Source organism: Staurois parvus, unplaced genomic scaffold (genome assembly GCF_062004578.1).
Source record: "Staurois parvus isolate SC_StPar_1 unplaced genomic scaffold, SC_StPar_1.0 ptg000068l, whole genome shotgun sequence".
In the NCBI taxonomy this organism is placed as follows: Eukaryota; Metazoa; Chordata; class Amphibia; order Anura; family Ranidae; genus Staurois; species Staurois parvus.
The window spans coordinates 4,957,725-4,973,048 of NW_028317864.1; the positions used below are offsets into that span (position 1 = coordinate 4,957,725).

General features: G+C 41.8%; 1 protein-coding gene across 1 annotated transcript in view; it reads left to right on the forward strand.

Moving 5' to 3' along the window:
* The window catches only part of USP20 (ubiquitin specific peptidase 20), a 68,324-nt gene that overhangs the window by 21,032 nt on the left and 31,968 nt on the right, over positions 1-15,324 (forward strand). The window contains exons 5-8 of the mRNA XM_089669043.1: positions 2,489-2,626; positions 10,153-10,249; positions 12,506-12,575; positions 13,561-13,674. Of these exons, the coding sequence (XP_089525169.1) occupies positions 2,489-2,626; positions 10,153-10,249; positions 12,506-12,575; positions 13,561-13,674 (419 nt within the window). The remainder of the gene's footprint in view (positions 1-2,488; positions 2,627-10,152; positions 10,250-12,505; positions 12,576-13,560; positions 13,675-15,324) is intronic.

The window sequence follows — 15,324 nt, forward strand, 5'->3', positions numbered from 1 at the left end:
TGGCCAGGAAACTAACGTTTTCAGGAGGTCAATACTATATGCGCTATATTTTTTTGACCTGCATGGTGAAAGCAAAGGTTCACTTTAAAGTGAACCCATGAAAATGTATAAACATGACTAGTAAAGAGCAGGCAACTCATGTCTGTGTAAGACTGTGTATTTTAGCTCCTGGCTATAACTGTGTATTTTAGCTCCTGGCTATAACTGTGTATTTTAGCTCCTGGCTATAGCCTTGACTTCTCTGTAAGGTGAGATTGAACTTCCACTTCCTATCCCACCCACTGTCATTCGGTAGTGCAGTACCTGAACTTCAGTGCCTGTAGTAGCTGTGGTATGATAAAGTTAAATATCAGGAGTAAGGCTGATTGTCAGTATGTTGTTCAAGCAAAACCTAAACTGCAAGGTTTGGGCACCCCAAGTGCTCTTACCATAATGTGCAAGTACCCTCAGCATATATGGACATTATGACACTTGCTTTGCAAAACATCCTCCTCCAGGGATGTAACACCTGTCCATTTCCAGCTGATCACTCTGTCACTGCCATCTTCCCAGCCTTTTTCTGGGTTCAAAGTCTTCAGCAAGCTTGATTGTTGGCCTGAGATGACATAACTCCTTCTCATGAGCGTTACCTAATCCATTACCCAAGGCAGGCCGAGACCTCACCCTTGCGCACGTGCAGCTCATTATACAATTGGGGAAAAAAAGGCTGGTGGCAGAGGAGAAGCATTTATGGCAGAAGAGATATACAGTCTCTTCTGTCATAAAAAAAACAATTTTTAATCATTTTCTCTATTCTCTTAAATCATATTGAAACCCCAAACCAGAAACATAATGTATTACACCTTACCAGTCCTTAGATGTGGTGGCTGCATTGGTTTTCTTTTTTTAGGCTAAGAACATTGTCAGTAAGTACAGAAAATACCAGTTGATCTTGCCAGAAGTTCTTGTCACTTCCTGTGAGCTAAAAATAAGACACAAACATTATCATTTTTGTGTAAACTTCTAATCCCACCAATCCACCATGTAATGGAGATGAACAAAGGTGAACATGTTTGAAGTCCAGGCTGTGTGACAACAATGGCTCTTTCCAGAGACAGAATGGAGAAATGCGAGTGGACAAAAAGGTGTCAGGAAGCATGTTATTTGGAGCACTATCAAGTGTAAATAAAGGTTAAAACATCTGAAAAAAAATGTAATGCAGCCACCACATTTACCCCTTGTTCACATATCCGCGTTCCTGTGGTCCGCGTTTTGCACGGGCACAAGAGCCCATTCATTTGAATGGACTCCTGTGCCCTGGGACACACAGGGAAGATGTCCCTGCACTTCTTCTGTAAACGCAGCCCCTCACAGGAACCTTGGTTCCCAGTATGGTTGCTATTTCCAGTGTGAGCAGCGTGCCATTAGAATTAATGGAACCCGCCCGCGGTTCTGCATTCATCTGTGTGGGTGGTGCGGAGGCACAGATTTTTGTGCAGATCCGCAGCGGCACCACCTGCACATATGTGAACCTAGCCTTAGGAACTGGTTACATTTTTGTTTTTGGGTTTAGATACACTTTAAGTCAAGGCGTTGTTGGCAGCATGAACCTTTGAACCGAGAACAAAGAACTGATTTGAAGGCAAACACAGGTACTTACAGTACCTAAACTTTGCTAGCAATTTAGTTTGTTGTACAGCATGACAGGTTCCAAAGCGCCATCAGTTTGAAATACATGAATTTGGAGACTGAATTTGGTGAGGTTGCTTCTGGGGCAGCAGTGTATTTTCATGCTAGTAAATGCTTCCTGGCCAAGCTTAAAGTGATTGTAGAGTCTTTTTTTTTCCTTCATTAAAATGAGAAACATGTTATGCTTATCGGCTCTGTGCAATGGTATTGCACAGAGCAGTCCCTTACCTCCGCTTCTGGGATTCACTCCTCCTCTTCTCCAAGTGCTCCCTGAGCAAGCCATGTGCTGAGGGGTCACTCATGTGGGCGCACTTATGTGCTGGACTGTGTGCGCCCGTAGACACACAATGCGGCTTGGCCACTACCTCCTCAAAGGATTTGATTGACAGCAGCAGGAACCAATGGCTCCCGATGCTTTCAGTGTACCCTGAGAGTGCTGTACTGGTCGGTCTTGATATGATGCTTCCTTTCATAAATATATGAAACTCAAAAAGTTAGCTCTCTGGAGCCTATTATTTATTTAGTTTGTGTCAGAGCTTACACAGGGCCAATGATCTTTGCTTCCATTGTCACATGACAGTGCTCAGGCCTGGCAATAGGCAACTCTGACATGAGCACGGCAGGGGAAATGGCCAGATGCTCCCTCATATCTGGAGGTACTGGCTGAAGTACTGGCAGCACTGGTAGACATTTTAAATTTTGAGGGAGGAGCAGAAGTGGAAAGTAGAAAGGGTTTTGGGTTGTCTTGAATGGGCAGGTGTTCTTTAAGTCACTGAAGTAGGGAAACTGAATTTAATCTGGTGTTTTCTGGTTCTTTCAGGCTAAGAAGCACAATCTCATTGTGAACCTGACCACATTTCGTGTGTGGTGCTATTCCTGTGAGAAAGAAGTGTTCCTGGACTCTGGAGCGCCTTCACCTACCCACTCTCACTCCACGTCACCAAGGCGTAGCCACAGGGTATGTTGTGCAGGCCAGCATTCTTCCACCTCACCTGGGTGTGTTTCTAGATGCCTACATGTTTGTGTCATCTACAAGCATACCTCTGTGTGTTTTTACAGAGAGAACCTTTAATATTAAAATCTTCTAAAGCTTGCCACACATGGTAAAGCCTGATTGTACAATCTCTATACAGTCTCCATTACATTTACGAAGCACTATGTTGTGCAAGAACCTACTTGGGTTGTAAATCGAAAGAATACTATGCAATCAGATTGTATACATGTTATGACCCTGTAAAAGATTGACATAAATATGCACACACAATATATGCATAAATATTTTTTCAGTAAAAAAATAATTTTCTTGTCTGTAATGTTCATAGGTATGATTGCAAAAATTTGAGCTGTAGCTCATGTTTGAGGCTATTTCTCTTCCCCCTTCCCTAAACAATGAAAAAAGCTCAGATCTCTTGATGCAAAATAAACATTCTTGGCTTTGGACCTGCATACGCTATGCCATCAGTCAGCACAATGTAATGGACACAGATGCATAGATTGTGAGGATTGTAGCTGCTAGAATTTCATTTTGATTTGTTTCTTATCTGTTATTCCATGATTAGCAAAAGGTGTAATTTTGAAGCAAAATCCCAATATTGCTGAGAAAAATAACCATTCAGGTCAGGTATATGCATTATAAGGATTACTCAAACATAACTGCAGATCCTTTCCGCTATAGTTAGTTAGAAAGCTTAAGCCGACCATGGATAGTTCTAACCTTCCTGTTGAACCGGCCGGGATTGGAACCATCTGTGGGCAAGCTGATTATACCCTAGTCGATTGTTGTACAACCAGCATTTCAGATTTTACATGCAATTATTGTCAATGGCTATTATAAACACTATCAGTAATCACTGTTCTTCTGGAGGTGGAGCCTTCCCCACCAGGAGAACACAATAGCTCCCTGGGAGAGATTCCTTCTTCAACACTAACTGTGTTGATGGTGGAATCAAGCGATTTTCTTTCTTGCAACCCGGGGCTGCAGGAAAGAAAATCACATCGTGTATGGCTTGCCTTAGTCTAGTGCACCAGGAAGGTCTGCCATTACTGTAATCTCATGATCAATCCCACTGTTACACTAGGAAGTATATCTCCCCTTGCGTTTATTTAGACTAATAGTATTTCATTAAAGTATCTCGCCACAAGTAAAACCATTTAGTATATCTAAGGACATTGAATTGGGTTACAGTGCACCCTACAAAAGACTGCAGTGATATGGCCTCAGTCTTTGGGCAGATTGGTAGGCAGCCAATTGTACTGTAAGAACAGGGGGATAAGGATTCTGGTAAATGCTGTCTGTTAATCTGTCTTTTTTAGCATTGTTTGCTAGAAAGTAAATACAATAACTAGTCATCACTCCATAGGTCCAAAGCTTATTGTTCGATCTGAAGATAACCGTTTGCCTTCAAGGAGGAACCCTGTAATTCCCCATTTGTCATGACAAGTTTTGGTGACTTTATGTATTCATTGGATTCAGAACAGCACCATCCATTCAGAAATTACAGGTTCCAGCAATTATACTGCACTGCATAGTACTTCTATACATGTTAGGAAGAAAACTTTGAATTTTTTGACAGGTATAGATAGATGGTTGCAGGTTGAAATTGATAAGGTCTCCTAGATTGTAAACTCCAAGGGGCAGGGCCCTCCTATCCCTCTTGTATTGTTGCTGTATTGTCTCCCGTTATATTGTAAAGCGCTGAGCAAACTGTTGGCACTATATAAATCATGTATTATAATAATAATAAGAAGGTCTATTTCATGATATGAAAGACTAGCTATATTGGACAAGTTGTCTACTTGCAAGCATGCAGGGAGATGCCTTTTCCTTAAGGGCCTATGGAGAATAGTCTGCACATCCACAGTACTGAATAGGCCTTCGAATTCAGAGGTGGGGGGGGCACTCCACTTGGCATAAGCTGTGGCTCCTGCTGAAAGACTCACATGTACAGAGAGATGCTTTTTCCTTAAGGGCCTATGAAGAATGAGGTGCACATCCACAGTATTGAGTCTGCCGGTTCAGAGGTGGGGACCTAGACTGTGGCTCCTGCAGTGGATCACCGATGTATGTACAAGGGTTAAAACTTAGTAGGAGGAAGGCTGTTATGGCTCAAAGTATACTTATCATTTTATTACAGAAAGAGCTATTGGTAACCATACATGCAGCAGTTTGCTGACAATTTTAACCAGCTTTCGACTGCAAAAAATGATCTCATCCAAACAATGTACACGGTGTTACAATTTAATTCCTGGAATGCCCACGGTGCAGCACTATGGTGGTGAGCCACACAGCCATTCACACTAGAGCATGTTCTGACATGTTCTAGCTTGCATTTACCTGGGTATCAAACTATTTGACTCAGTCTTTATGGAGTAGTAGACAAAATAACACGTGTGGGCATTGCGCTGTTGGTGGAAAATGCGTGGCAGGAATCTGGAGCAACGGATTGATATAAAATTTTGAGTGAACATTTTGTGTGAATCTTTAGCTCTGTTACATCAGGCTTATGATGAACATTCCATGAAGAAATGAAGTGTTTGTGAATGGCATAGGCCGTTTAAAGAGGAGTGGCAAGATGTCCTTGATGACGCAAGAACGTGGTACAACCGTCAACCAATGTTGTTACTTGAAAATTGTAAAAATGTTACGGGAATCCATTCAGGGGAAACAAACAGAACTCTGGCCTGACAAGTCGATTCTCCACCACGACAATGCACCTGCACATGATGCTTTAAGTGTTCCCGAGTTCCTGGCCCAGAAATCCATTCCAAAACCTGACCAACCACATTATTCCCTTGACTTAGCACCTTGTGGGTGTTTTCAAAATTGAAAAAATGCCCTAAAGGATAAGTTCACCTTTGGGAACATGTTACACGTTCCACCCGTTTTTAGGGTGGAACATGTAACATGTTCTTGCTGCTGCTGCTGCAGCCGCCGCCCTCTGCTCTCTCTCCCTGTCACAGCAGTCCAGGAAGAAGTTCCCTGTACCAAGTGTCATTTTTTGAAGACAGTGTGGGGCTTCAACCACATGGCTGCATCATTCATTCACAGAGTTCTGTGAATTAATGAACTACAAGCTCAATATCATTTGCGGATGTCAGCCTGTACTTCTCAATGAACTGCCACAGCATTGTTGAGTGCCATGGTAGTTCCTTGAGTCTTCCTGCCAGTGTAAAGCTGTCTGCCCATATGAGCAGACAGCTTACACTCACAGTCTGCTGGATTCCTGCATGACACCAGGGATCTGCTGACCACTGGTATAATGCTTTCCAAACTCCTAAAAAAAAAAATGCAAATGTACATTTTTTTACCTGCAAAAAAAATTGGCATTTCCTTTTTTTTTTTTGGTAAGTGAACTTATCCTTTAAAAGGAAACAGATTTTATTACATTATGGACATCCAGCACACCATGACAAAGGTGAAGCATTCCAAAATACTAATTAAAAGAATGTTTCTATCAGTGGCACAGTCATCTAGAAAAATGTGTCACTTCAAAGGGACTACTTTCAAGGTGACAACAGCTGCTAGTGTATAGGTAAGAAAACATTTTTTTTTTTTATACAGTCCATTCCAGGAAGTAAATTGTCACATCTTGTATATATTTATATCTGTTAGGCACGCAGGTATTTGGCAGCAAGTTTCCTTGACATCTTAGATTGTTTTTTGCATTTGAAATGTTGAAATTGCCAGAAAATAGCCATATGACCAACATAAGCAATATGTGAATCTTTAAAGTATAACTCCATTTTTAGTCCCCAGTCCGGGATTGGCTGGGCATCATTGGCGCTGCACAGCCACTTGTCAAAATCTTTTGTGCCAAGAGAGTCCTATAGGCAGTCCATACTCAGCCAAGTCTGCGCAGCTGTTATCTTGCTGGATTGGAGACAGGTGAGTATAAGGCTTGGAGGGAAGCCTAGTGATTGGGAGAATATACCAATAGTCAATAAATTGTACAGTGGGGATCGGAAGTTTGGGCACCCCAGCTAAAAATTTGTATTAATGTGCATAAAGAAGCCAAGGAAAGATGGAAAAATCTCCAAAAGGCATCAAATTACAGATTAGACATTCTTATAATATGTCAACAAAAGTTAGATTTTATTTCCATCATTTACACTTTCAAAATAACAGAAAACAAAAAAATGGCGTCTGCAAAAGTTTGGGCACCCTGCAGAATTTATAGCATGCACTGCCCCCTTTGCCAAGCTGAGACCTGCCAGTGTCATGGATTGTTCTCAATCATCGTCTGGGCAGACCAGATGATGTCAATCTCAAAGGTTTTAAATGCCCAGACTCATCTCACCTTGCCCCAACAATCAGCACCATGGGTTCTTCTAAGCAGTTGTCTAGAAAACTGAAACTGAAAATAGTTGACGCTCACAAAGCTGAAGAAAGCTATAAGAAGATAGCAAAGCGTTTTCAGATGTCAATATCCTCTGTTCGGAATGTAATTAAGAAATGGCAGTCATCAGGAACAGTGGAAGTTAAAGCAAGATCTGGAAGACCAAGAAAAATATCAGACAGAACAGCTCGCAGGATTGTGAGAAAAACAATTCAAAACCCACGTTTGACTGCACGATCCCTCCAGAAAGATCTGGCAGACACTGGAGTTGTGGTACACTATTCCACTATAAAGAGATACTTGTACAAATATGGTCTTCATGGAAGAGTCATCAGAAGAAAACCTCTTCTACGTCCTCACCACAAAAATTTTTGAACTTTGGAAATGAACATATAAACAAGCCTGTTGCATTTTGGAAACAAGTTCTGTGGACCGATGAGGTTAAAATTGAACTTTTTGGCCGGAATGAGCAAAGGTACGTTTGGAGAAGAAGGGGCACAGAATTTAATGAAAAGAACCTCTGTCCAACTGTTAAGCATGGGGTTGGATCAATCATGCTTTGGGGTTGTGTTGCAGCCAGTGGCACAGGGAACATCTCACAAGTAGAAGGAAAAATGGATTCAATAAAATTTCAGCAAATTTTGGATGGTAACTTGATGCCATCTGTGAAAAAGCTGAAGTTAAAGAGAGGATGGCTTCTACAAATGGATAATGATCCCAAACACACCTCGAAATCCACGGGGGATTACATCAAGAGGCGTAAACTGAAGGTTTTGCCATGGCCTTCACAATCTCCTGACCTCAACATAATTGAAAATCTATGGATAGACCTTAAAAGAGCAGTGCGTGACAGACAGCCCAGAAATCTCAAAGAACTGGAAGACTTTTGTAAGGAAGAATGGGCAAAGATACCTCAAACAAGAATTGAAAGACTCTTGGCTGGCTACAAAAAGCGTTTACAAGCTGTGATACTTGCCAAAGGGGGCAGTACAAGATATTAACTCTGCAGGGTGCCCAAACTTTTGCAGACGCAATTTTTTTGTTTTCTGTTATTTTGAAAGTGTAAATGATGGAAATAAAATCTAACTTTTGTTGACATATTATAAGAATGTCTAATCTGTAATTTGATGCCTTTTGGAGATTTTTCCATCTTTCCTTGGCTTCTTTATGCACATTAATACAAATTTTTAGCTGGGGTGCCCAAACTTTCGATCCCCACTGTAACTGTACTGAAAGTGTAATAACACTTTAAGCTGGAGTTTTCTGTTATTAGCAGTGCAATTTTTCTGTATATGTGTTCCCCATTGTGGTGATTGTAGTCAGCAGCTAATGATAAAGACATCTTGCCAGAACTCTAGCTGTCTTCTATTAATTTTAGATTTGTAATGTAGCCTCACAATTGAAATCTGGTTACAAGCTGTGGGAAATAGTTCATTTTTGTATCATCCTAGATGTATTCACACCTGGCTTGTGTCTGTGAACATTATAAGCCTATTAATACACTGCTAAAAAAAAATTAAAGGAACACTTTGAAAACACATCAGATCTCACTGGGAAAAAATCTCCTTCTGGATATCTATACTGATGTGGACTGGGTAATGTGTTAGGAATGTAAGGATGCCCCATCGTTTGAAGAAATGAAAAAAATCAAACTACAGAGGACTGAATTCAAAGACACCCCAAAAATCCAAGTGAAATAATTGTGCAGCAGGCTAGTCCATTTTGCTGAAATTTAATTGCAGCAACTCAAAATGGTCCTCAGTAGTTTGTATGGCCCCCATGTGCTTGTGTGCATGCCTGACAACGTGAGGGCATGCTCCTAATAAGACGACGGATGGTGTTCTGGGGTATTTCCTCCCGGATCTGGACCAGGGCATCACTGAGCTCCTGGAGAGTCTGAGGTGCAACCTGGCGGTGTCGGATGGACCAAAACATGATATTACAGAGGTGTTCTAGTGGATTTAGGTCAGGCAAGCATGGGGGGCCATTCAGTGGTATCAATTCCTTTAACTTCCTGGAACTGCCTGCATACTCTCGCCACATGAGGTCGGGCATTGTCCTGCACCAGGAGGAACCCAGGACCCACTGCACTAGCATAGGGTCTGACAATGGGTCCAAGGATTTCATCCCGATACCTAATGTCAGTCAGGGTGCCATTGTCTAGCCTGTAGAGGTCTGTGCGTCCCTCCATGGATATGCCTCCCCAGACCATCAGTGACCCACCACCAAAACGGTCATGCTGAACGATGTTACAGACAGCACAACGCTCTCCACGGCTTCTCCAGACTGTCCTTTCATGTCTGTCATATATGCTCAGGGTGAACCTGCTCTCATTTGTGAAAAGCACAGGGCGCCGGTGGTGGACCTGCCAATTCTGGTGTTCAATGAGAAATGCCAGCCGACCTCTATGGTGCTGGGCAGTGAGCACAGGGCCTATTAGAGGACGTCGGGCCCTCAGGCCACCATCATGAAGTCTGTTTCTGATTGTTTGGTCAGAGACATTCACACCAGTGGTCTGCTGGAGGTCATTTTGTAGGACTGGCAGTGCTCATCCTGTTCCTCCTTGCACAAAGGAGCATATACTGATTTTGCTGATGGGTTAAGGACCTTCTATGGCCCTGTCCAGCTCTTCTAGAGTAACTGTCTGTCTCCTGGAATCTCCTCCATGCTTTTGAGACTGTGCTGGGAGACCCAGCAAACCTTCTGGCAATGGCACCTGTTGATGTGCCATCCTGAAGGAGTTGGACTACCTGTGCAACCTCTGTAGGGTCCAGGTATCGTCTCATGCTACCAGTAGTGACACTGACCCTAGCCAAATGCAAAACTAGTGAAAAAGAGTCAGAAAAGATGAGTAGAAAAAAAAATGTCAGTGGCCTCCACCTGTAAAACATTCCTGTTTTGGGGGTTGTCTCATTGTTGCCCATCTAGTGCACCTGCTATTAATTTCATTAACACCAAAGCAGCTGAAACTGATTAACAACCCCCTCTGCTACTTAACTGACCAGATCAATATCCCAGGAGTTTAATTGACTTGATGCTATACTCTGATTACAAAGTGTTCCTTTAATTTTTTGAGCAGTGTATTATGATAATACTGCTGAGTGGTGTATGGGCTGCTGACAAATAATCTTGAACTGTCTGTTTATAGGATGTGCCCTCTGCCACTCACTCACTGAAATCTGTGCCGATCGCAGTGGCAGATTATGGCGAGTCAGAGAGCGACGAGGATGACTTGAAGCCTAGAGGTAACTGTATGTTAGGGGTCCCATAACCAGATGGGGAAACTGCTGTATTTTGGGTTTGGGTCAGTTATATTTAGAATTTACAAAGCAATATATATTTTCTTAAAGCAGGGGCCCCCAGGAGCTGTTAGCCATAATGTGCTAGTATGCATCACATTATGTCAGACCTACTTGTCAAATTATGCCCTCCAGCGTTGAACTGTCAGCACTCCTGCTGGTCACGGGTGCTTCCATATTTTCTATGTCTTCCTTACAGGTTCCGTCTGTTTGAATGGTCGGGTCAAGATGACATCACTCCCACAAACACACAATGGAGTCACATAGTCACATCATCATGGCACATAGGGGGTCCATAAATGTACGCTGAGCTGCGCATGTGTTGTTCGCTGTATATTACTGCCAGCAGACAGTGAGAAGCAGTTATGACAGAAGAGACCAACAAGGTCTCTTGTGTCATAAAACCCTACCTTTCAGCCATTTTAATTGTGTTAGGCTCAATTCCACTTTAACAGAGAGCACAGCAGAAGCTGCTGGCCTTCAGAACCTCTGTCTCTGATTAAATTCTTTTAGAGGACTGTCTGAGGGCTCGTAGAGGAGTCACTGCTGTGAGTCATTCAAGTGCATGCAAATTTTCAACCCAAAACCAAAAATATCATTTACTGTACTTTACCAATCCTTAGATGTGGTAGCTGCATTAGTTTTCTTTTTTTAGCCTTTTTTCCCTTCACCTGGCCAGTAACACCCCTCCTCCTGCCTACATTCTGGAAGAAAGAGAAAACAGAGACACCTTTGCATAGCATCATTGTCAGTCTGGGAGGAGGGTAGTGCTGGATGTACTAGCAGAATTAGATACAGTAACAAATTGAAGCCAAACTCCAGCTAACAGCAGTTACAGCAACAGTTTTTTCCTTTTTGGATAAAGGTTTTACATAAATTAATAAAAGATGATCATTGTAAGCACCCCTGTCAGTTTTAAATGTTTTATGGGCAGCACAGTGGCTTAATGGTTAGCACTTCCGCCTGGCAGTACTAGGGTCGTTGGTTCGAATCCCAGCCATGGCACCACCTGCCTGGAGATTGCATGTTCTCCCTGTGCCTGCGTGGGTTTCCTCCGGGTACTCCCGTTTCCTCCCACACTCCAAAGACATGCTGGTAGGTTAATTGGATCCTGTCTAAATTGGCCCTTGTATATGAATGTGAGTTAGGGACTTTAGATTGTACGCCCCTTGAGGGTTAGGGACTGATGTGAATGTACAATATATATGTAAAGCGCTGCGTAAATTGACAGCACTATATAAGTACCTGAAATAAATAAATATCTCAACCATCAACTGCTATTTCTGCAGGACAGCTTGTTCTATTGAAAAAAAGACTTACTGGCTGGATCACCAGGTAAAAATAAAGTAAAGAAAGACCAAAAAAGAAAACTAATGCAACCATCACATCTAACAATTGGTAAGCCACAATATAACCAGTGTTTGCTTTTGAGTTTATTACCCCTTTAAGCTATTGAGCTATGTTAAAAACAAGCTTTTTTCAACAAAGCAGATAAGGATAGCTTGCAGTACATATGAAAGCGAGACTATGCCTCCATCCTCCGGCTGATGAGATCAGATACAGAAAACTGACATGAGAATACAGAATATTCATAAGCAGTATTTCATATTTGCGTGAACAAAACAAAACCTAGTTTTCTATATTTTTGTATTTTTTTTTCTGACCATAATAAAAAATAAATGCAAAACAAATATACAAAATGCAAAAACACATTTGTTTTATTTATAGCAACAAAAAAGTTTTTTTGACTCAAAATAATATTTGAATTGGTCGAGTGTCCTTCTCCCCCTATCTCTGGTCTCCTTTCATATTCCTATTGGCCCATCACTATGATGGTAATTTTCATTGGCCAATAGGAATGTGTGGGAAGGAGTTGTTACGCTCCATCACTACCAGGAGGTACTAGCTACAGTATTTACCTGATCAGGATGGGTCAGCAGTTGAACTAAAAACTGCTGCAGGTATGTTCTGGCAGATCTAAATGCCAGTGCCTTATACCTTCTAACTGTTTTAAAAGCTGCGCCTTAGGACAGAGGCTCTGTATAAAATACTAAATTTGGAGAGATGATTTACCTCTTAAGACTTAATCTAAAATGCCACCCTTGGTTCTGAGTGGAGCTCACAATGAATCCTGTTGCAAATAAACTGGAAAACAGGTAGCTTATGTGTCTTCCTATCTCAACCATTGCTGCTTCATTTCAGGCCTTACCGGGATGAAGAATATAGGCAACTCATGTTATATGAATGCGGCTCTACAAGCTCTCTCCAATTGGTAAGTCACCAGTTTGCTTCATGAAAGGTTCATTCTATACCTATGGCCATACTGGTATGAACAATTTCCAGCTTATTTCTGATCTGACCTGCATTTCAAGATTTTAAAATTGCTGAGTGACTTGAAGATGCATGGCAGCATCTGAACCATCAGATCCACAGAATTCACCTTCAGCCATCTAATACCTAGATGGAGGTCACTTAAGTGCATTGTTCCAGCAGGCATTCACACTGCATAGTTGTGACAGGTCAACCAAATGTATTAACATCAAAATCCATTTGAGTGTATTAATATTATAAGGCTTTAAAGGAAAAGTACAGCCAAAGCTCGTTCTGCACTTCTGTGACCCGTTTTCAGCCAACAGCAGGTCGTCGGCTGACATCATAGATCCCAACCATATGTTCAGGATCCACCCAGGAGCCTGGACAGGCACCTGACTCAGGCTCTCAGCAAGCCGCTAGGAGCCTGAGCCAACTGCTCCCTCTCCCTCCACAACCCAGTGCTTGGGGAAGGGGGGGGGGGTAGGGGTGCAGAGCAGACCGCAGTGACTGACAGTTGCCACTGTGTGCTCAGAGTGGTTGGGAGAACTGAGCGATCAGCAGTGTTTGATCGCTCAGTTCTCACCCTTAGAGCCAAAATCGATGCTGCATCCACCTAGGTAAGTATGATTTAAAAGAAAAAAACAAACAAACATATTTTAAAATATAAGCACAAAGTAATTTTCTAAATACTTTATACTGTTAAGCACTTTTTATTTATAAATATATATAAATTATCATTTTGCATATGTGCTTTTAATTGTTTATAATAAAATTATTGAATTTTTAAAATACATGTTATGTTCCTTGTGCTGAGCTGATAAAGTCTGGTTGTTTTGTTTGGGAGAGTTTCATACCCAGCCTGTACCTTTTCTGCACTATTTATTTGTGGTAGTAGGGGGGTGTGTGTGCAAAGCATTAAATATAACTATTCTTTGTCTTTGCAGCCCTCCATTGACTCAGTTCTTTCTAGAATGTGGGGGGTTGGTGCGGACGGACAAGAAGCCAGCACTTTGTAAGAGTTACCAGAAGCTCATTTCTGAACTTTGGCACAAGAAGCGGTAAGGACGATTCTTTACTCCTGTAGGCCACACCGACTTGTTGATTGCAGATGTGATTGATTGATGTGTCTTTAAGAGTTTTTGGAAATCAGTTTCTAGTACTAACACTGATTGAGTACCAAATACAGGTAGAGAGATGTCCAGCAATAGTTGTATTCAAAAAGCTTTTTGGTAAAGATTAACGAATATATATATATATATATATATATATATATATATATACAGTGGGGCAAAAAAGTATTTAGTCAGCCACCAATTGTGCAAGTTCTCCCACTTAAAAAGATGAGAGAGGCCTGTAATTGACATCATAGGTAGACCTCAACTATGAGAGACAAAGTGAGAAAAAAAATCCAGACAATCACATTGGCTGATTTGGAAAGAGTTTATTTGCAAATTATGGTGGAAAATAAGTATTTGGTCACCTACAAACAAGCAAGATTTCTGGCTCTCATAGACCTGTCCGGGGTGAGATCTTGCGTGGAGCCCCAGATCGAGGGAGATTATCAGTGGTCTTGTATGTCTTCCATTTTCTAATTATTGCTCCCACAGTTGATTTGTTCACACCAAGCTGCTTGCCTATTGCAGATTCAGTCTTCCCAGCCTGGTGCAGGTCTACAATTTTGTTTCTGGTGTCCTTCGACAGCTCTTTGGTCTTCACCATAGTGGTGTTTGGAGTGTGACTAAGGTTGTGGACAGGTGTCTTTTATACTGATAACAAGTTCAAACAGGTGCCATTGATACAGGTAATGAGTGCAGGACAGAGGAGCCTCTTAAAGAAGAAGGTACAGGTCTGTGGGAGCCAGAAATCTTGCTTGTTTGTAGGTGACCAAATACTTATTTTCCACCATAATTTGCAAATAAATTCTTTCCAAATCAGCCAATGTGATTGTCTGGATTTTTTTTGCATTTTATCTCTCATAGTTGAGGTCTACCTATGATGCCAATTACAGGCCTCTCTCATCTTTTTAAGTGGGAGAACTTGCACAATTGGTGGCTGACTAAATACTTTTTTGCCCCACTGTGTATATATATATATATATATATATATATATATACTCATCTACACTCACTGGCCACTTTATCAGGTGCCCCTTGCTAGTGCCAAGAAAATATCTCCCACACCATTACACCACCAGCCTGAACCATTGATACAAGGCAGGATGGATCCATGCTTTCATGTTGTTTACGCCAAATTCTGACTCTGTCACCTGAATGTCGCAGCATCCAGTCTGCCCATTCTCCTCTAACCTCTGACATCAACAAGGCATTTCCGTCCACTCAACTGCCGCTCACTGGATATTTTCTTTTTTTCCGGACATTCTCTATAAACTCAGATGGTTGTGTGTGAAATTCCCAGTAGATCAGCAGCTTTTGAAAGACTCAGACCAGCCTGTCTGGCACCAACAACCATGCCACGGTCAAAGTCACTTAAATCCCCTTTCTCCCCAATTCTGATGCTCAATTTGAACTTCAGTAAGTCATCTTCACCACGTCTACATGCTTAAATGCATTGAGTTGCTGACATGTGATTGGCTGATTTGCAATTTATGTTATCAAGCAATTGAACATGTGTATTTAATATAGTGGCCAGTGAGTGTACTGTATATAGCTGCAGCTGTCCCCCGCTGGCTCTAAGACCAAGAGCTAAGT